Consider the following 22473-nt stretch of genomic DNA (forward strand, 5'->3'; position numbering starts at 1 on the left):
TGCATGCGTTATTGAAACCAGCCTTCAAAATGTTAGTGCTATTCTTACTCCAAACTAGTTCTATGGCATGAATAATGTTTAATGTTTTCGGAATAACATTTACAGCAGACGGAAGACTATATGTGCAGTTATGACCGTCTGAACACCATCCACATGGGTGTTAAAGCAACAGGACTGCAACCCACAATAGCCAGACCGAACAAGACGTGCAGGTGAGATTAGACAAATAAACAAAAACACCAGCGTTTGAGAAAACATGAACGATTTTAATAACCATTATAAAAAAAAATAAAACAAACAAACAAAAAATTATTTGATGTTTGGGGTGTAGGGAAGAAAAAAAACTCTAAATTGTAGATTAGAGCTTGAAGATCAAGCCAGCTTTAGGTACCGGACTAAGCAGACCTCAAAACAATGACAGAAATCAGTTATTACAGCTTGGACATGAAATCTGAAACATTTGGGTTTCCAAGCGAACAGGTGACTGCTGTGATCTGTGTGGTTATAAAAATACCAACAATTAGCGCCACACCCTGTTGTATACACACCTACTGTTCTTATTTACACAGGAAAGTTCACAGAACACCTGCTGAACAAAATCCCATCAAAACCGACGTACAGGCAAAAAAAAAAAAAAAAAACTCCTAAACGTCACTCAATTGTTTGGTGAAGGAATTCCATCAGAAGGTAATGGTGGGCGTAGATGAGGTGGCAGAGCACCAGGAGGCAAGCCAGAGGGATGGGGCATCTGTGGAGGGGCGTTGGGTGGAGGAGGGGGCATCCCTGGAATTCCTCCGGGTGGTGGTGGGGGCATGGAGTCAGTGGGAGGATGGCCGGTCATCAGAGGAGGTGGGCGCTTGATGGTGGCAGGAGCTGTCTGTCCACCAGGCGGCGGCAGGAGCTTCTCCATTTTGAAATGGAACTGAAGGAAAAACTATAAGGAGAAACAAGAAAAGCAGTTAATATCTAAACAACAGGATTGAACATTTCTTAAGCATCATCTCTTGTAAAAAAAAACAAACACTGCCAGACTCTTACTTGTTTAGTTTCTCTGTTCCAGTGAGTCCAGAAGCGACTTTCTGATTTGTCTATCTCTCGGCTCGGGACCTGTGACCATGTGACGAAGGAAAAAAAAACAACTGTTAACGTCTAACAAGACACAGTTCAATTTAAAAACAACTTTATCTATAAATAAATGCCTTGAGAAAATGCAAAAAGTGAATAACTTACATAACGTGTTATTTTTCTGAACAGGTTTTTCGATCAAAAAAAAGTTATCATTTATATTCTATTTTCATGATGATATTAAACTTTTTGCACATGCCCCTGTAATTGTAACTGACGTACCCAGACATCCCCTTCCCTATTTGGTCTTTCTGCAGTGGAGTTTAAAAATCTGCTGCAAACACAGTAAGTACCTACACTTATATTTCTTACTTTATCACATTCTGTGTGAAGATGGATGTTGTCAAGCTTAACGTGTCCATCCTGTTATTGTGACAGTTATAATAAAACTTTTCAGATTTGTATATTGACTGCTGCCTGGTACATATGACATGACAGGAGAGGACGTGTGTAGTTTTTGACACATTCTGATAATGTTTTTACATATTACAGCTTATTATTTACAGAAACTGATATTGAATCAAAGCCTGAGGTAATATTCAGTTAAAGTTACAGTCTGAATCTCCAGTTCACCTTCCCAGTTTGTTTTGGTTATTGTTTTGGTATTTTATACTTTGCAACACATTCATGTTTTTTTGCGAAGTCTCAGACTCAATATGGTGATTTTGACCCAATAACCTTAATTCCAGGTTGTGAACTGTAATTTTTATTCTAAAAATGAAATCTATTTAATAATTAATACGGACGAAAAGGAATTCTATTGACTGAAAATAGACCTTAAATGCAATGGTTTCATAAGGCTCGGCTGCCAGGAGCAGGTACTGCCAGCGACGGTCTGGAGGCTCAATCCGTTGCTCGTATGCAGACATGAAGCGGTGTCTGGGTCCAATTCCTTCGGCAATCTCAGGATAGTCAATCTAAGCACAAAAAATAAACAATTTTCCATGACAGTTCCAGGTATTAAATTTGGTACATTTTGTTGTCTATAGGCAGAAGTACCAATTATAGTACCTGAAAGAGCAGACTCTGCTGACCAGTCTCTGAATCCCTTTGTTTCGTTACTGTAATGAGAGATGAAATAATAAACAGAAGGAAATAAATGTGTCCGTGAAGAGACACAGACTCATTTAATACTTAATTTATTACAACTTCAGCATTTTGGCCTCTATACCTTTGTAACCAGGTCGCCCGATCTTTACAAACTTCTTCACTTCCACCTTTACTTTTTCAGGTGCTGGCTGGGCCGGAGCTTCTTTGGCCTCTTTAGCCGCTCTTCGTGCTCTAGGAGAGGATAAAGTGGTTTGAGAATCAATTGTATAAGAGAAAACATGAAACAAGGAACAGTTTTTCATCTGCAAACTGTAAATTGTTGTGTTTGTACTGTGTAATTCATTACAAGATCTATATTATATATTGTACCACTTCTCCTGAATTCTCAAGTCTAATCGATCAGATGGTATCGAGTAATTTTCTATAACAGTGACTAGCTAGCTGCACATCACAGGGTTATATTAACACGTTACTGATTCCATATTAAGAGGGGATTATATGCCAGACACTCCACAACAAAACTAATAATAAACAAATTAAAAAAAAAAAATCATTTGTTCTGTACCAAAGAAAAACAGGTGTAAATATGGAGAAATGTTCAGTGAGAATTAACATTTATAGAAGGATTCCAGGGTATAACAGTCTGTTTTCCACCACAGCAAAGTCTTCCTGACAGACCGACAAGCTTTCTCGTTACTCAATAACCTGACAAGCTATTTGTAATAATAATTCAATACCAAAACCAGAGGGGGTAAAGGAATGATGGTTTATAGTTGCTAAGAGAGATACGTTAACAAAAATAAGCAAGAATTAACTTTCACCACAGTTGATGTAACTGGAAAATCTCAAACAAATTATAAACTAAGAACTGCAATTTAAAGGCAAATTGTAAACAGAAAAAACTTGATGTACAGGTACCTCAAAATATACTTACAAATTAGTCTGGTGCTTCTTTCCTTGTGTGTGAGCCAGATAACTTCCCTAAAAAAGCAGTCAAGAATCAAGTCAATTTAAATCAGACCCTATAGGTAATGAAATAGATTAAAAAATTGTTTTTCTGGTCATACCTCATTATTATGCAGTGTGAGACACAGCTTGCACTCATAAGAACCCAAATGATTTTTCATGAAGTAAGGGTCCTTGTTGATGTCTATGGTTTCTAAAGCGAGTTGGCGCAGGCGTTCTCGGCGGTCCCGGTTGCTCTCAGAGGCCGATGCAACACCGCCGCTGCCGGTCTTCCCACCGGCTCTGTGCTGGAAGTCCATCTTTACAGAGCAGTGAACTTACCACCTGAGACTGAAACCTTTTTACCAGTCAAAATTCGCTCACCTATAAAAACAGAAGTCACAAAGTCTCCTCATCAATAAAACATTTATCAGATTGTATATTTATAAATCACACCCTCCGGTGTCACCCATATGAGGATGAGGCTCCCCTTTGAGTCTGGTTGCTCTCAAGGTTTCTTCCTTTACCATTCAAGGGAGTTTTTCCTCACCACAGTCACCTGAGTCACATCAGACTTGCTCATTGGAGTTAAATACAAACACATTTAAACATATCTATATTATATTAATCCTTATATTAACATTTTGTTCTATGTGTATGATCTGTAAAGCTGCTTTGAGACGGCGTCAATTGTTAAAAACACCATATAAATAAATATTGTACTGTTGTTCACAGATCAAACGAGCAAATGCACATTTTGTTTGTATATATATATATGTATATATGTATGTATATATATATATATATATATACATACATATATACATACACACACATACATACACACACACACACACTACATATTTGCGAAATTATTCAAATACCTTGCCAACTTTAGTGCACTATATATTCAAATAGGAGGCGTTTAGATTCACGTTGTGTTTTCGGCTAACAGCAAGCTAACCAGCTAAAACAGCAAGCTAACCAGCTAAAACAGCAAGCTAACCGGCTAAAACAGCAAGCTAACCAGCTAAAACAGCAAGCTAACCAGCTAAAACAGCAAGCTAACCAGCTAAAACAGCAAGCTAACCGGCTAAAACAGCAAGCTAACCGGCTAAAACAGCAAGCTAACCGGCTACAACAGCAAGCTAACCGGCTACAACAGCAAGCTAACCGGCTACAACAGCAAGCTAACCGGCTACAACAGCAAGCTAACCGGCTACAACAGCAAGCTAACCGGCTACAACAGAAAGCTAACCGGCTACAACAGAAAGCTAACCGGCTACAACAGAAAGCTAACCCCTATTCATACTGAGCCGCCAGTTAACGTTACCTATTTCCGTAACATATTATTTACAAATAAAATATTTAATCACAAAATCCAAACAATTCTAAACAATACACATTTTCATTAGAGATCACATTCACATTAGCTTTTTATGAGTTTTTTTTTTAAGTACCTCAACGTTCACCTCGCGCTTGCCACCGTAGCCTGCACAATGCGCATGCGCTTCATGGTGCGTTTCCTGTTCCTGTTATTTTGAAATAAATAACTTTATTGAACATTATTTAGCTGATTATATTGTAACTAGTTAAATTTGTTGATCTTTTTTATCTTGTACCTCGCGGACTTTACTTCATTTGAAAGTGTTATTTGATTAAAATTACGTTTTATGGGGTGTGTTCAGGCAAAACATAAGATTGGAATATCTAGTCAATAATATAGTGCTTTTTGGTACATTTTATACACAAATCTTATGAGTGAAGTTTTGTTTACTGTTTCCAAAAAAGAAGCTTTAATCGTGAATGACTAAGAAAATGATATTGTACTCAGGTACTGATTTATTCCTTTTCTTTTATTAACAAAAATATCTTATATATATATTCTTTATCTGTTATTTTTTTTTGTATTACTGCAGTTTGTCGTCGTTTTTACCTTAAATTAATTTTAAAATAATTATAGACTGTTGAGTCCACTATAGTGTTGTCACCCAAATGCTCATTGCTAATTGGAGATAAATACAAACACATTTCATATGTTTAATGTTAATCTTCAAACTTTTATATTATATTAATCTTTGTATAAACTTCTTGTATTATGTTTTTTCAGTACATTATGTTTTTTAACTTCTATTATGTCAAGTAAATCTTCTTTAAGACATAAAAGCTCTATACAAATAAATTTGAATTGAATTCAATTGAAAATATGGCGCATGCGCAGTACAGAAGACGTAGAGGCCGCATTTACGCGCATGCGCGGTTTGAGTCGTAATGGATCCAGGAGACGCAGGGTGGAAGTTTTCCCATGTGCCGGGTTTATAGACTCTTCCTAAAAGAAATACGTGTGTTTTATGATCGGAATGTTTATAGATCGTAATATGTGTGATTGCTGAATCAGTGAAATAGCGAGGAAGCTGGTTTCAAAAAAAAAGAAAAATGGATGAACTGGAATAATCCAGCTGAGAAGAAGGATCATCTCTGGAGATCTTCGCTGAAGATCATCTCTGGATCTAAACAGCTCACAATGCGCTTTAACGAGAAGGAGCTGGTGTTCCTGAGCCGCCAGCCGTCAGAGAGAGCAGCTGAGCTGGGCATGAAGGGACCCAAGAAAGGAGATGGTAAGATCTAAAGCTCACAAACACACATTTATATCATTTATCTGATCTGTTTATATCATCCATGCAATGTGTTTTGTGCTCTTACTGCATATGGAGTTTTATCTTCTTTTACCTTTTGTTTGTTTTGCTTCTTCCTCATAGTTATGAAGAGGAGGCTGGTGAAGCTCATAGTGAATTTCCTGTTTTACTTTCGCACCTATGAGGAGGAGGTGACAATCTGAGCTTCCTGTGTTAGTTGAGCAGGATTTCTTTATATTTTTGTATGAAAAAGTGATCAATACTGATCAGTGTGTATGTTTGCAGCCGATCGGGGCTTTACTTCTGGAGCAATGTAGAGTGGAGAGAGAAGATGATCTCACCTTCTCGATTAGTGAGTGAAATATTCTGCATTTCTATGAAATTTTTTTACAAATATCTAGAAAAAACAACAGTGCATGGAAAATAATCAACGATGGACTCAGAAACTGATTATTGTCACAACAGCACCAGCACATTCCATGTTTTATTCTTCTTATATCACAGCAGCTTGTCAATGATTTCTATTGTTTATTAATAAAGGAACAACACATGATACTTTTTCTTTTATCTGTTTATAGATGTTTCATTTTGTAGAACTTCTGAGAAACAAGTTCCTGTTAGTTCCTGTTATCGCTTGAACAAATAGTGGTTCCCCTCACCAGCATCTCATTGTTCCTGTGTTAAAGTTGCGGTTAAAGATTTAAAAAAAAAAAAAATTATATATATATATATATAATGTCAGAAAAAATAACATTACAGTCTTTGATAAGATTAATTTTCATTAATCCTGTAAATAAACATCTCCTAATAGAAAAACATCTGTGTGGCAAAGGTTTGTACAATTTCATATATAAATAAATAATCATGTATTCCATGTACTCAGGTGCATGTGTGAAGAGGTGTATTTGATTTGGCACCTGCCTTTTAAAATAAACAAACCTTCGTTCCCAGGTTGTTCCACACACACACACACACACACACACAAATACACACGTGTCCACGCATTAACAGTTTTTCTGTCATCAGCTTTCCTAGATGAGGCAGAGAGGAAGTACCTGTTTGAATGTAACTCTCGGGAGCAACGTATCGAATGGATGGATGCTATTATAAAAGCCAGGTTTGTAAATTTGTTGTTTGTTTGTTTTTTTTAAACTTTGCATGCCCTTCATTCCGGTCACATAGTGTTTCCGGTTTGCCATATATGTTTCTCCATTTCTCCCACAGCTATGAGTTTATGCGCAAGAACCTCTTCTTCTATCGATCTGAGATCCATCGACTGACTGGCAAGGTAAAGGACCAGTCCCTAATGCTCTACAATTCAGCTGATTCCTCAAATAAACTTTAATCCATGTCCAGATTTTAGTTTTTCAACTCCGTGATTATTAACAAATGATTTAATAATAATAATAATAATAATAATTTTCTAAGGGTCATTTCACTGAGTCCATTTTGGTTGTGCTCTTGCCAATAGGACCCGTTGGAACAGTATGGGATTTCAGACGAGACACGCTTCCAGGTGAGCAACGCGCTCCCTCCACCACCTCCTTAATGATGCTCAGCGAGTCTGCGCTTCATTCTGCTTTGTGCAGAACCTTTTTATTTCAAACGAATCGATTCACTGCTGTCATTTGTCTCTTTGTTCAGAATCACAACACGTTTCATTTTATTGTCACCTGAAAAGGGTGAAACAGCAACTATCACTGTGTATTTTTAATTATCATACCATGTGGAATGTGAGCCAGTAGCAGTGTGTTTTAGCTTCACTTGTATGTCAAAAAAAAACAAAAACCCATGGACAAATTTGGTGGTCAGTTCTGTAAACAGAATCAGTTTGATCTTTTGTTGAGAGCATCTGGTAGATTTCACTTCATGAAACTGTTTTGTATGATGTGACACACAGCAACTTGCACTGAACCACTTAATGTCATTAATGTGACTGTTCGTGGCATTTTATTTGGGGTTGGTTTTTTTTGTGCAATAAATGATAATAAATTTGATCAATCCTAATATTCCCGATTGCCTAAAATGTTCGCTTCAATCAGTCTTAATTTTGACATGATTTTGCCTTTTGATTTTCTTTAAGTTATTAATCTGTAACACCAGACATTTGGTTTGTCTAGTAATTATTTGCGTATCATAGATATAAAATGTAAAAAAACTAAGCCCATGTTTTGTCTTAAAGAAAACAATTCACAATTCAAAATAGATCTATAGATACTTAATGTTGGACATTTTTTGCTTGTATATAGTTTGTACAAATTTCCTTTCTCAATTCTGAGTAGCATTATAGTGTCAGAGTGGTGGATTTTTCTTTCTGACAATAAATACTATCCAGTCCAATGACCAGGGTTAATTGAGTGCAGGTGGAGACCTACTTGTATAGAAATTATACATCCTGGGAGATTCGTTATTAGATCCGGGATACTGACACAATCTAAATCTAACACAATGGAGTAGGCTTGCGAGATGTAATGATTTAATAGTCTATAAAGAACGGTGATGATATCCCGTGATGTTTATTCCAGCTCTATTGCCAGATTGGCCATGCGTTTTGCATAAGAGCTCCTCGGTTTAACATCAGTGTATGTTATTGTACGATTGATGATTCGCACATGTATTGAGAGTATTGAATGCTCACACATTGATTGGTACTGTCTAGAAGCTCAGCCCCTTTCCCAGAACCTCACATGTTGTTTTACATGCATACCGAATTGAAAACAAAACTCTTATCAGTGTAAGTTTGACTTTGGCTAATATTAGACAAGTATATATATATATATATATATATATATATATATATATATATATATATATATATATACCAGATCAGTTACATGTATTTATTAGGGATGCCTCTGAAATATTGGAAAAATGGTTAAAAACGGTTTATTTAAGAAACGGGGTAAAGGATCCCAAACTGAATGTTTCTTTAAGGAACTGAAAATGAAGCTACATAAGCCACAGTTTGTCCATTGCTGTGCTCTGAAGAACCTTTTCAGACCCTTCACATTTAATTTCCGTTCAGTTGCATTAGAAATTCTGAGGTGAACGTTACGTTTCAGAGAAATGTCTTTCCAGCTATCTGTAAGTTTGTGTTTCATTTTACAAAGAAATAAAAAAGAGACTTGTCTTATTTTTCTAATAAAGCCTTTCCTAAAAAGTTATGTTTCCTTCTGAAATTTCTTTATCCTGCAATCATCATGTGTGAACAGACTAAGAGCTGGTTTCTTTCGAAAATAAATACGCTGCCACTGCAGTGAGTGCCGTACGTTTCCAAGTGCTGTTCAGTGTTATTGCTTTGCTGACATTGCACACTGTCAAAACACTGTGGCAAGCCAGGCCTTGTTCTGCACCCCTCAGCTACTCCTGTCTTGATGACACTGAAAGCAATGAGATGGTAGGTTAAATATAATAGTGCTTTTCAGCATTATTTGGGCGTATATTAAAGTAAATAAAAAGATAAGATAAAGATTACGGTATATAAACATTAAACGAAAAAAATTCTTTCTCTAAAATAATCTACTCCAATCACCACATTGACCTGATTTCCCCAATCAAGCATGATGAAAATAAAGAAAGACTAAATTCGTCAGACTGGAGGATGCAGGAAAGAACAAGGTTTACTGAAGATCGGCGCTGACCGATGAATGAGTCTCACCATCATGCACCTTATATCGTTCTCATTATCTAACACTATGACCTCAGCTGTGCTTTTTATTCATTAAAATGTACTACATTTTCTTTTGGATAGTTGGGAGTTTACCGGACATTCTATTTATTTCTACTATTTATATATCACACTTGACTAATTAACCAACTGTGATGTGGTGTAATTGTGATTATATTTTACATTTTGCATTTTGATTTTTATTAACCAATAAAAAATGGTTATAGTTTGAATCCAATCGTTGTTTAACCATTAAACATCACCTTTTGATGTCTGTATCTTACCCATGTTGTCTTTTTATTTATTACACATATACATTTGAACATAGGCCATATGTAGGCTTAGATAAGCCCAGTTATAACGTGTTGTAACTGGGGCATTACGGTATGTTTCACTCACTCACTCACTCACTCATTTTCTACCGCTTATCCGAACTACCTCGGGTCACGGGGAGCCTGTGCCTATCTCAGGCGTCATCGGGCATCAAGGCAGGATACACCCTGGACGGAGTGCCAACCCATCGCAGGGCACACACACACTCTTATTCACTCACACACTACGGACAATTTTCCAGAGATGCCAATCAACCTACCATGCATGTCTTTGGACCGGGGGAGGAAACCGGAGTACCCGGAGGAAACCCCCCGAGGCACGGGGAGAACATGCAAACTCCACACACACAAGGCGGAGGCGGGAATCGAACCCCCAACCCTGGAGGTGTGAGGCGAATGTGCTAACTACTAAGCCCCCGTGCCCCCGGCATGTTTCATATAACGGCATATTTCATAAACCTTATAGAAAATATGCCGTTATAAGTTATAACGTCATGTTTCATATCTGTTATACACAGAGATGGGGGACTCGAGTCATATGACTTGACTCGAGTCGGACTTAAGTCGCACAGTTGAGACTTGAGACTTGCTTGACAAATATTAAAAAAAGACTCGACTTGACTTTGACTTGACATTCATGACTTGAGACTTGACTCGGACTTGAGTTAAATGACTCGAAATAACTTGTTTTTTTGTTTTTGTTTTATCTTTTTTGTTTTTAAATCTGTTTTTAAACGCACGCAAGTGCGTAATATAACCACGTGACGCAGCAGGCACGCAGAGGGAGCGCGCGCACTAACTAATAAACCTTAACAGTCGTGACGAAACATGGAAGGCGCTACACCAAAAATAATTAAGTTCAGGTACCGGGATTTTGTGCAAGATGAGAAGAGAAGAACAGCAGTATGCGACCACATCGCTCGCAATTGAATGACAAAATTCTATCAAATTAATTTTTTTGCAAGCGCAATGTAGTGTAAATGGTTGGTCACTGTTTATGTGGAAATGTCAGCTTTCAGTCTTCAGTGTTAGGCTTTGTGTGAAAAGCGTATGGACCGTTTATGGGGATGCACATATATATAAAAAACATAAATATAAATAAATAAAAAATAAAAATAAAAAACCTCAGAGTTGCAAGCGCAGCAAAATTCTTGTCTCGCATGCACACGCACACACATTCAATTTAAAGGGACAGTTCACCCAAAAATAAAAAAAAAATATTTTATAATTTTCTCACCCTCATGATTTTACAAACCTGTATAATTTTCTTTGTTTAGATGAACACGGAGGAAGATATTTTAAGGAATGTTTGTAACCAAACCATTCATGAGCCCCATTCACTTCTATAGTATTATTTTTTCCCACTATGGAAGTGAATGGGGCTCATAAATGGTTTGGTTACAAACAGTCCTCAAAATATCTACATGTGTGTTCATCAAAACAAAGACATTTATACAGGTTTGTAACATCATGAGGGTGAGAAAAAGATAACAGAATTTTCATTTTTAGGTGAACTATCCCTTTAATTAATAAATTACACTCACTTCAATCATCTCTCTCTCTCTCTCTCTCTCTCTCTCTCTCTCTCTCTCTCTCTCTCTCTCTCTCTCTCCAATAGTTAATTCACTTCAAGGTTTGTGGGATTCAATAATTTACGTTTTTTGGTTGACGTGATTGATTGTTGTTATTCTGTTGTTAAAAAGGAAGGATCTAATTTAAGGATGTGTTCATGTCCCATTAAAAGGGAATACTTGTTCAAAAATGCCATTTGGTTGCAAAGTAACCGTTGTACTTTTTTATATATACACTTTTCCATGGTCTTCTGCCATGTTTGAGGCATATTGAAACTTTTCATGCTTTTATGTTGGCCTTATTTCAGTTACATTTACATCTTAGGCTTTGTAGTTTTGATTTTTATTCATTTTTAGATTTTTATTGTATTTATGTACAACTCACCTGTATGTGGACACCTTTTAAAAATAAATGCATATAATCATTGTTGTTGCAAATAAAACTCTCATAGTCCATAAATACTGTAGATTTAAGTTTGTTTAATATATACATTTAGTTAAATCATCAAACATATGTATGACTTGTCAGTGACTTGCTTGACTCAAGCTACGACTTGACTTGACTTGACTTGACTCTCACAAAAAATGACTCGGACTTGCTTGAGACTTGAAGGTTAAGACTTGAGACTTACTTGGGACTTGCACATGTGTGACTTACTCCCACCTCTGGTTATACATGCAGACAACAGAAGCGAGTGCCAAAGCAGTTCTCCAAATGAAATGTGACAAATTCTGTGACAAACTGCTTCAACAAACATCCAGCTAATTTCCTTAGAAAACAATAAATAGGGTCTTTAGTGTTGTAAAGGTAACTCTTATCAACTTCAAGACAGGAAAATATAAAAGATTGGCAAAGGAATGACGTGTTTATAACTGCTATAACGTAAGTGATAACAGGAACTTGTTTTGCAGACGCTTTGGACGTTTGATCCATAGCATTAAATGTTACTCGCTAATAAAAAATATTAAATGTTTTTTTTTTAAATAAAGAATAAAATAATATCAAATCATTCTATTATCATTTCTTTACCAGACTTTTACTTCCTAAAGGGAAGAAAACTTTTAGGCTGATGTATTTAGATATAATATAGAATATATAATCTCATGTAAACCCTCAAAGAATTTTGTAGATATTATTTATCTTAGCGTAAATAAAAAACACTGGTGAAAATATTCATTAACACTTCTGGATCATTTGTTAAGTCTGGTGTCTTAAAATACCCTGTCTGCACATCCTTAAGTTGTTTCTGAACTCTTTTTAATCATGTGAGGTTTTTGCTTAATAAAAGCAGGCAGCTCTGTCAGACAATACGGCGGATCGATTGATCAGTGCAGGGCTGCACGATGCCAGTTGTAAAGCCTAGCAGCACAAAGCATGAGCAGATGGGACAGACGTGCTTGCTTCAGGGTCCAGAAGACTCTGAAGGGATTACTATTACTATTGTCATTCCACTGGAAAAATCGACACAAACCCAGTAGTCTAGGCTTTGTGCCAGGGTGGTGAGGATGATCTGGTAACAAACACCCTGCTGAATTATTTACACACAGGTCCTCATTAGGTTTGATAACGTGTGCAGCAGTGCATCTGCTTCTCCTTCTCACTTCCTGTATGTTGTCTGTGGAGACAGCACATGACTGCGCTTGTGATACAAAGCGAGCCAAACAAAAGGTTTCTATGGTTTCTGTTGTGCCTCCTTTTATCTATGCAAATAAATTGGCGTGTCATATAGCCGGAACGGTTCCTTCTTGTCTCAAGGTCGTTCTATTAAGAGAGCAGTACTGATAACCATAGCAACGCATTAACTAATGGCTAACGGCATAGCTAAAAATAGCTCTGTGGTAGAATAAGTGTCCTTTCTTAAAAGCCAGATCTGGATCAGCTTCCTTATATTACAGTGCTCATTAGGAAAACTGCCAAATCAATAGCTAAACTCATTTAAATTTCTAAGGGAACGATCTAACAGAAGGTAACTAGGCTGTTGGAATCGTTATCAGTGTCTGTTTTCTTATTTCAACACCTTTGTACATAATTATATAGAATTACTGTACTGAATGTGAACGGACTCTAGATACGTACATATTTAATTAAAGACTGGTTTGGTATTATGCTTGACATAAGCAGTGTCAGAGTGTAAGAAGAACTAAACCTGAAGCTACACTCAAAGTGAGACTCAAAAATCTTTTGAAAATTCAAACAAGCCTTTGTGTCTTTTATTAAAAAGGACATATAACATGAAAACATTATCACTGCATTAGCAAAATAAATACAGGCATAAATTATTCACCTACTTAAAAAAATTTTCCATGATAACATCTGCATCCGTAACTCGCTCAAATGACTCAGGGCTGTTTTCACCTCAAACAAGTTTCCACTTATCAGGTAACAAGAACAGGATCCATATTTGGAACTAAAGCAGCAGAGGTTTGAGATATAAGGAGGTTCTTGAGGTATAAGAAGTTAGTTTGTGTTCCTTCTGCTGGGTAAAAGAAGTAATAACACATGGTTAAAATAACATGCTGAGGTTAGCAGTTGCAGATTTATATCATTCTTATAGTTAAATAATTCAGGATTTATGACTGACAATTAATAAAGGGTCATTTGCACTGTGTTGTTGAACTGTGTATAGAACTGATCAGAAGGTGATTCGTTTTTGTCTAAAAAAAATATATATCCAGTGAGCAGCAGGTCTGTGGGGTTGTTGATAGACAGATCAGAGGAGAGCGTTTAGAAAGGCTTCAGCTGAAACGAAGGCTACAAAAACTACTGACTGCTCACCCTGGTTGTAAAGAGTAGTCACAGAGTGACTTGTAGTTTTCCTGTCAGCTCAGACTTGTCTGGTCATTTTCCTCTCCCATCAATAAATCTGAAGTGTTTGACTTACAAGGAGCTGAGACTAGTTAAATGTATGTCTACAGTTAGCACATAGACTGAATACTGTTTTTAAATACAGAACATGGAGATGTGTAAGGACTTACTCGTATCTTTTCAATGTCAGTAAACTCAATTCAAATGCATTCATTATGAACTGAAGGAACACAAGGAGTATATACTGTAACATAAGTATTTATCAGTTTACCACACGCACCCTGGTTATAAAGAGTGCTGCGGCAGCATCCTCAAACTCACGCATGTCCATGCTCGGCCCTTCCTGCTCCCTGCTGGCACCCCGTTTTTTGACCATGGCCCGTGCCAGCTCAGCAGGTGAGATCTTGGCACTGGCCTCTAGGTAACGTGTGGCTTCAGACCCATGTGAGGTATCCAGTGCCTCTCGTAGAGCGTTGAGGACAGTTTCACATAATTCCCGCTCTGCAGGCCGCTCAGGACTGCAAGCCACGGCAGTGTACAGGCATCGTGCTCTGTGGAGGTAATCGGAGAACGTTGCACATGTCATCACCGCCTGTCGAAAGAGCTCAAAGGGCACAGCCTCATAATCACGGCACTGCAGTCGATGCAGGAGCGGGGCTGCCGTCTTCTCCGACAGGCCGCTGTCACTACACACGCACCGCAGCATCTCAGTGTAGAGTCGGCCCTGGACTCCACCTGGTGCGTGCCGGGTGGTGCCACATTCACTAAGCAGATCATAAGCCACGCGGATGTTGTTGCTGAAGGCAGATCTGAAAACAATCAAAGATGTTGGTTAAAGTGTGTTATATTCAGACAGGAAACAGATTATGCAGGTATGGACATCTTACTATACCTACAGCTAGTTCCAAAAATTTTGGCACCTTTGTTATAAATGGTCAAATTGAATATTTCAAAATGCTTACAAATAAAACCTTAAGATAAATGTTCAAGTAAGTCCTAATTATTGCCATTCCTGCATTTAGTACTTCATTTAGTACCTCCATAACAGCATAACAGTAGGCACAGTAGTTGGAATGGAGTAGTGGAGTGACACGGCGTGGTGGTGTTGTGTCAGACAGCAGGATTCCTGGGATTTTCAAACACTGCTTATTGGCTATTTTATGATACACACCTATTTTGTAGATCTACAAGACCACATCTGTAGATCAGCTGATGATAAGAAAGACCCACCATTCAAAAAACATGGAAGAATAACCCCATGTACCTAAAACCTATCTTTTTATCCTGGGTTTTTTTTTTTTTATCTCATGACTGTCAGTTAATGGCAAGACAATTTTAGACAAATAAAAGCTCACACCTCTGTGAGTGATGCGCTAAACTCAGGTGCCAAAGCGCCTTGTTCAGCTGCTGCTCCTCCAGCGCGTCCTGATATTTCCCTCCATCACCATCTCCTCCATCTCCTGCATCACCTCCACCACCGCTCTCAGTTTCCGACGCCTCGTTAGTGAAATGCTCAGCCAGAAATCCTATCGGATCCTCGGGTCGGGCCTGCACCAGTTTCAGCAGCGCGCACCCGAGCAGCGCATCCACTCCGGCCTGAGACAGAAACTCCTCATCGCTCTCGGCTTTGGCAGATTTGGAGTCGGAAGCGACCCCAGATCGCCTCTTTTCAGCCATTAGAATGAACTGTAAAGATTAGAACGGATTGCTGGACTAATCACTAAAGAGACCCGATGGTACATTTTAGCTACAATATAAAATAAGCACCGGCTTCATGCTATAGACATCAGCATGTAATGAAAGTGTTGCTATGGACACCGCTGCTGACATGCGCAATTGCGCTTTCCCCAAGGTCAGGTGCCAAGCTCCACCAATCATAAAAGCCTTCAAACTTCCTGCTGTTTTTATTTATTTATTTATTCATTCATTCATTCATTCATTCATTCATTCAATCATGTGATTTGTTTCGAATGTATTTCTATTGATTTATTTGTTGTTTTTTTTAGAGTTCATAAAACAGTAAAAAAAAAAGAAGACTGAAAAACATCGAAATCATCACCAAGGATATTTTTTTTATTTAGGACTTTAGCTTTAAATGCACAAAAACACACAATTCAGAGTGCAAAAGTTTGCATCCCCTATAGTGCTGGTTCAACAATTAATACTTGGATCTAAAATCTACTACCACAATAGAATGAGTTTCTACTGTGGAGGAGGGGGGGGAGGGGGACTACAAACACATCTCTTGTAACTGGAAAGGTTTCTGATATTTTTTTTTTTCTCATCACAAAGCGTAACAAAGTCAATAGAAAAATGAACAGTTTCTTGCAGGTGCATTCTGCTGATCAATAAAATCATACATTTGATAGGATTTCTAGGTTCAATTCTATTAACTATATCACGTCAAACTAATGAAATACAGTACATTGTGATAGAAATGTGGTTCATCAGCGGTTCTTTGGTTGTTTAAGGGTTCTTAGCTCTACCTCTACCCTCTGGTGTATGCTGTATCTATAGAACCAGACACACCAAAGAACCCGCAAAAGACCTAAATGGAACCTTACAGTTTCTTTTAGTACAATTAGCAACTGAATAAAGTGCATTTTATTAATGTTTGACCCTCCCGGCATATTAATATTTGTGTTTCAAGTTAGTTGCTTAGAATAAAGTTGTATAGCATCATTTTGCAAAGGAGCTTTTTTAATTGAGTTAGTACTTTTCAGAGCAAGACACATAATGTTTAAATAGTTATTAGTCTCTGAGGATTAAAGCAAAGTTAGTAATTCTGTCTTCTCTTGGACCACGGATGAGTGATCTTATCTGTAAGGGGCAGGTGTGGGTGCAGGATTTTATTCCAGTCAAGTATGAGCCACACCTTCAGTTGATTAATCAGTTGATCTTGACTCAGGTGTGACTTCTACTTGTTTGGAATGAAAACCTGCAGCCACAGCTACGATTTTACATTTTGTGTTTATACATATTTTTTATTTATCTGTCAACAGTCTTCTGGTCAGTGGCACCACCGCACTCAAGGCATTGATACATGTTGGTGACGACGTTGTTGTTGTTTCCCTTTGTGGCTACAAGGCTTTGAATATTCTTGTTTTCACAAACATTGAAGCTTTTCTGCATCTTGTACTCGAGCTGCATGTGGTTCTGAGGGGGAAGGCCGAGGCAAGCCCTGTGTGACAAAACCCAAGAGAGAACTCATTTCAACAACACTGCACTGCTAAGCACATCCCCTTAGTCTAAGTTTATTAAGTTATTCACATTAACGCACGTTTCAATATTTACAAGTTACACCGAAACTGATTTAAAAAAAAGGATTTAAGGTGTGGTGTCATCTTGGTAGAGAAAATCTCTATACAGCACAAACACAAAATCTTTCCTGTACCTCATGACATTTTCGATGCAGGCTCGCTGGCGGAAAAAAGCGTTGACCACCGGTGCGTTGTGCGGTACGAGCGGGGCCTTGCAGAGGAAGCTAAGTATGGACAGGACACTGTGGAAAGACTGGAAGGATGAGTCCTGCTGTGTACGGAACGTGATTCGCTGACATAGCTCGGTCAGAATGACCAGGTCCAGAATAATTGGACTGGCCAGCAGTGAATCCTGAATAAATAGATATAATAATAATAATTAAAAAAATCAGTAAAGAGATGTCAATGTAACTGAAATACATCTATATGAAAATATCAAATAAAGATTTTAACAAGTCTGCCTTCAGGAAAATCTGCTCTCCAACAAACTCACCTCACATGTGTTGTGCAGAGCAATTGTGTTTGTGCCACCCAGCATGATCTCTGACGTGTACTCGTCCATTGCTCGTTTGCTGTCTCCCACATAGGGGACATACTTAATGACCACCTAAATTGACAGAAGTTCTACATGTGAACTCAAAAGCCATGCAAGTCTCCATGCATCAAACTACAGTACAAGCATATAATGATATAAACAACAGAATTACCTCAGTTGGTCTACTGTTATTACCTAGTGTCATTTGCACTGCACATGCAGGTGCTATACAATTAATCACGATAGCAAATTTTGTGCATTAAATCACTCCATATTTCTATTAGTTTGGTTGCATAAAAAAATAAATCACAATAACGTTTTAAAACATTTGTTCTACTTATTCTATATGGGACAGAAATGGGATCACAAACAAAGCCCAAAAAAGTGTCCAAGAACTGTGGTGTAAAAATAGCTGCATCATAGAAATCATTCTTACACAGTGATCAGGTTTCTCTCCAGGCTTGAATAGCAGTGGATTGGACTTCACCATGTCATCCACTACGTTGCTTTTGGAGATCTCTTTAGATCGGAACTGCTGTGGAGCCGACAGGTTCATGCCATCGTTGTTTCCCAGGTGATTGTAGCTCACAATGGAGGTTGGCTGCAAACCAAAGGAGACACACAGTAAAGCATCTTGTAAAGGAATCATATGCTGAAAACATACTGCAATGAAAAGGGCACTGAAATGCACATAGCTACATGTCTCTTTTACCTTGATCCCTGCACTGAGTAGAAAATCCACCAGAACGGTCTTCAGTTTTGTCTGGCCTGATTTGAAGTCATCTCCTCCTATGAAGACCCCATGCTGAACGGCCAGCTCTATAGTTCCAGGTACGAAAGTGTTCTGAGGGGAGCCGTTGATATAGGCACAGCCCTCCAGAATACTAGCCACAGCAAACAGGGTGGATGGAGATACTTCTCCTTCGTTCTATAAAGAAAGAGAGACAGGGTTTTAACAAGTGTCACTTGATGGTTATAATCCTTCGTGGCAATAATATGGTTCATTCCAGACATCTGAAGTCTGAAATGAGACATCTGATTTCTGTAATGTGCATGAAGATGTGATTGAGATGTTAGATATTATTTGCCGACAAATTACCTGGATGGTAGCAAGAAGGTTCTTGGCAGTGTCATGGACACCAGTCACAATATCTATGAATCTCTCTGTGTTTGCAGTCCACATCACTATGACTTTGTCCACGCCACTCTTCTCTTTGAAGTCACGGATATCTCTACGGATTTGTTCCATCTGTATAAATACCAACAGGGTCAGTTTTAGTTAGGTATAAAATCCTCCAAACAATTTTACAGCTACAAACGTGTATTAATAGACAACACTTTAACCTTTGTACCTGCTCTGCTTTGGTGCCTGTGAGGACATTGTCAGCCCTGTGCTCCTGATTGGCAGCAATGAAATCTGGGATGTAAATGGAGGGCCTTGGTTTCAGCTTGCACATGTGGGGACGAAGCATCTCCTGAAGGCTCCAGTCTAGAACCTGAGCACGCTCCATAGCACGACCAAGATCCATAGAGGAGATATCCCAACCTATAACATACATAAGGATAGTCTTAATAAGCTATACAGATAAAATGCAAATGCTGCAAAACCGGTCCTGTATTGATTCTACATAATTCTGTAGTGCTAGAATGACTCTGGTCTCTTTCTCTAGTGTGTCAATAGATTCTAATATCTTGAATCACTAATTAAACAAATAAAACAATACAAGAATCAACCATTCAAATTTAGTTATATGATCTTTCTGTTCTGCCTCATGCAGCGTACCAGGGTTTCCAAGAAGCAAAAGATATTTGCACCATTTGGTAGTTTAGTAATGTTCACACCATCATGCATCCACAACATGCTTTCTGTCATTACCATCAAATATGATGTCATTAGGATGCACCATTGGCAGCAGTTCTCTGAACGGCACAAAGATCTCCCCCTTTGGCCCAAACCCCAGAGATACAGTGGAAGACTCCAGCAATGAACCATAGTAATTGGCGCTCTGTGGCAGAATATAAAAGAAAAGGAATATGTACAAGTAGTATGAGAATTACACTGACATTAATGGCATTTCCAGACAACCAATGTGTTACACCAATGTTATGAATGTTATTTAAAAACTTATATGACTATTTTTACCTTGACACCAGTCTTGGTTGTCCATTTTAGGCCAAGCCTATTGGCCAGAACAGCAGCGGTGACGGTGCTGCCATTGTTTCCGCCCCACCCCACAAGCATGACACCGACCTTGGGCACATGGCGCTCTGTGCGAAATGAAAAATCAATACTGTGGGGTGTCACCTAGAAGCACAGAGAGGAAACTTGTTAGTTGGTGAAATTATGAGCTACTTGACCAGGATTTTCAAAAGGCATTGGAAATATAAATCATACAAATCCAAATTGCAATAACTTGTCATTAAGTGTTTATAAAGTGCACTATGTATATCAACTGTCAACTGACTATAATTACTAATCTTATATCTTATAACTATTTTGATTTCCCTTGATTTCTTTGAAAAATAAATACTAGTTGCTAGTAAACTATTAGTAAATCTAAATACTTGTGTATCATGACATATCCTTTTGGTTTGACATCATTTTCAAGGAGGGTCAGATACCATTGCATAACGTTGCAGCCATTTTGGTAACTTTCTGTTATTAAAAAAAAGGTGTCTGAGCAGAAGAGGTATTATTGCATGAGTAACACATCTACCTAGTCTGACAGTTTTCAATCATTCATTCATTCATTCATTCATCTATTCATTCATCCATCCATTCATTCATACATCCATTCACCTATTCATTCATCTATCCATCCATCTATTCATTAATTCCATCCATGCATGCACTCACCCATTTATTCATTCATTCATCCATCCATCCATTCATAAATTTATCCATTCATTCATTCACTCATTCATTCATTCATTCATCCATCCATAAATTTATCCAGTCATTCATTCATCCATCCATTCATGCATTCACCCATTTATCCATTCATAAACCCATTTATGCATTTATTCATCCATTCATTTATGCATTCATTCATCCATCAATCCATTTATTCATCCATCCATTTATTCATTCATTCAATCACCCATCCATTCATTCATCCATCCATCCATCCATGCATTCATTCAGCCATTCACCCATCCATCCATCCATCCATCCATCAATTCATTCATTCATCCATCCATTCATAAACTTATCCATTCATTCATTCACCCATTCATTCATAAATTTATCCAGTCATTCATTCATCCAGCCATTCATGCATTCACCCATTTATTCATTCATTCATCCAGCAATCCATTTATTCATCCATCCATTTATTCATTCATTCAATCACCCATTCATTTATCCATCCATCCATTCATTCATCCATCCATTCATCCATCCATGCATTCATTAATCCATCCATGCATTCATTCAGCCATTCATTTATCCATCCATCTATCCATCCATCCATCTTTTCATTCACCCATCCATCCATCTATTCATTCATTCATTCATCCATTCATACATTCATTCAGCCATCCATCCATCCATTCATCCATCTTCAGTAATGCTTTATCCTGGTCTTTCCCAGGGGATGTTGGATGAGGACGTGCATTCACACAAAGGATTACACGTTCTATATGATGTAAAACACATGACACAGCTCTGTATAATGAGATGTGTAAAGTAATGAAATACATTTTGTTCTGGACTCACCGTGTACGTGTCTCTGCTCCTGCTCACTGAGGTGGTCTGGTACGTGTACTGTGACTCGATGAACTTCTCAGTGTACTGCACATTAGGGCTGTTGATGCGGATCGTCTCAGACATCATTAATCACCTGCAATAAAAAAGGGCACTTTTATTCCACACACAAAACGACCCGTAAATCCATATCAATTCATGCAAAAAAAAAAAAAAGAACACACAGTATGTTTTAGTGATAACCTACGGTTTGTACTGTTCTGCTAAAAAAAAGTAGTAGTAATAATAATAATAATAAAAGCTTGATCGGAGTTTGTTCTATAACGCACGCAAAAAACCCGATAATTTTACAGCTGCGTTGAAAGTCCGCAGGAGGCTCGCAGCTATTTATACTCTTTCGTCGCCCCGCCCACTGGCCAATCACAGCCGTGTTCTTGAACATTCTAGAAACTTTCCAAAAAACAAAACAACAACAAAAAAAACTTATATAGAAACTAGGAATTCTATACACAGAATCTCAGGAATGGATATTTTCTCTTAATAATAATAATAATAATAATAATAATAATAATAATAATAATAATAATAATAATAATAATAATAAGAAGAAGAAGAAGAAGAAGAAGAAGAAGAAGAAGAAGAAGAAGAAGAAGAACAAGAAGAAGAACAAGAACAAGAAGAAGAACAAGAACAAGAAGAACAAGAAGATGCAGAAGAACAACAACAACAATGAGAAACTATGTACATAATGAGAGTAAATGGGTGTGAGGGCATCTCCTATCAAACAAATAAACCTGTTGTATAAATTTAACCCTAATCCAATAAATCCAATCCTAACCC

The 22473-nt window shown here is 37.7% G+C and overlaps 4 protein-coding genes across 5 annotated transcripts; 1 reads left to right on the plus strand and 3 right to left on the minus strand.

Annotated features, from left to right (window-relative positions):
- Nucleotides 1-245: 245 nt before the first annotated feature.
- On the minus strand, nt 246-4738 carry sf3a2 (splicing factor 3a, subunit 2). Its single transcript, XM_060869729.1, has 8 exons — nt 4581-4738; nt 3243-3504; nt 3110-3156; nt 2297-2406; nt 2137-2186; nt 1902-2042; nt 1039-1107; nt 246-934 (listed from the first exon to the last, which is right to left on the minus strand). Exons 2-8 carry the CDS (start codon nt 3438-3440, stop codon nt 656-658), a joined length of 894 nt encoding a protein of 297 aa, XP_060725712.1. The 5' UTR covers nt 3441-3504; nt 4581-4738; the 3' UTR covers nt 246-655.
- Nucleotides 4739-5377: 639 nt separating this feature from the next.
- Nucleotides 5378-7768, plus strand: plekhj1 (pleckstrin homology domain containing, family J member 1). The gene is made up of 6 exons (XM_060869745.1): nt 5378-5738; nt 5880-5947; nt 6042-6108; nt 6783-6873; nt 6981-7044; nt 7228-7768. The coding sequence occupies exons 1-6, from the start codon at nt 5561-5563 to the stop codon at nt 7303-7305; spliced, it is 546 nt and encodes a 181-aa protein (XP_060725728.1). The 5' UTR covers nt 5378-5560; the 3' UTR covers nt 7306-7768.
- A 5851-nt stretch (nt 7769-13619) lies between these two features.
- Nucleotides 13620-16010, minus strand: tpgs1 (tubulin polyglutamylase complex subunit 1). The gene is made up of 2 exons (XM_060893073.1): nt 15490-16010; nt 13620-14941 (listed from the first exon to the last, which is right to left on the minus strand). The coding sequence occupies exons 1-2, from the start codon at nt 15807-15809 to the stop codon at nt 14395-14397; spliced, it is 867 nt and encodes a 288-aa protein (XP_060749056.1). The 5' UTR covers nt 15810-16010; the 3' UTR covers nt 13620-14394.
- A 185-nt stretch (nt 16011-16195) lies between these two features.
- On the minus strand, nt 16196-22003 carry LOC132845619 (inositol-3-phosphate synthase 1-A-like). Of its 2 annotated transcripts, none has more exons than XM_060869759.1 (11): nt 21881-22003; nt 21646-21769; nt 20071-20232; nt 19804-19933; nt 19280-19473; nt 19027-19176; nt 18640-18855; nt 18364-18528; nt 17886-17999; nt 17527-17744; nt 16196-17313 (listed from the first exon to the last, which is right to left on the minus strand). In XM_060869759.1, the coding sequence occupies exons 2-11, from the start codon at nt 21760-21762 to the stop codon at nt 17121-17123; spliced, it is 1659 nt and encodes a 552-aa protein (XP_060725742.1). In that variant the 5' UTR covers nt 21763-21769; nt 21881-22003; the 3' UTR covers nt 16196-17120. The 2 variants fall into 2 exon arrangements, with proteins under 2 accessions (XP_060725742.1, XP_060725751.1); XM_060869768.1 differs by having other exon boundaries at nt 21858-21955.
- Nucleotides 22004-22473: the final 470 nt, after the last annotated feature.

This window comes from Tachysurus vachellii, chromosome 1, assembly GCF_030014155.1.
Source record: "Tachysurus vachellii isolate PV-2020 chromosome 1, HZAU_Pvac_v1, whole genome shotgun sequence".
In the NCBI taxonomy this organism is placed as follows: domain Eukaryota; kingdom Metazoa; phylum Chordata; class Actinopteri; order Siluriformes; family Bagridae; genus Tachysurus; species Tachysurus vachellii.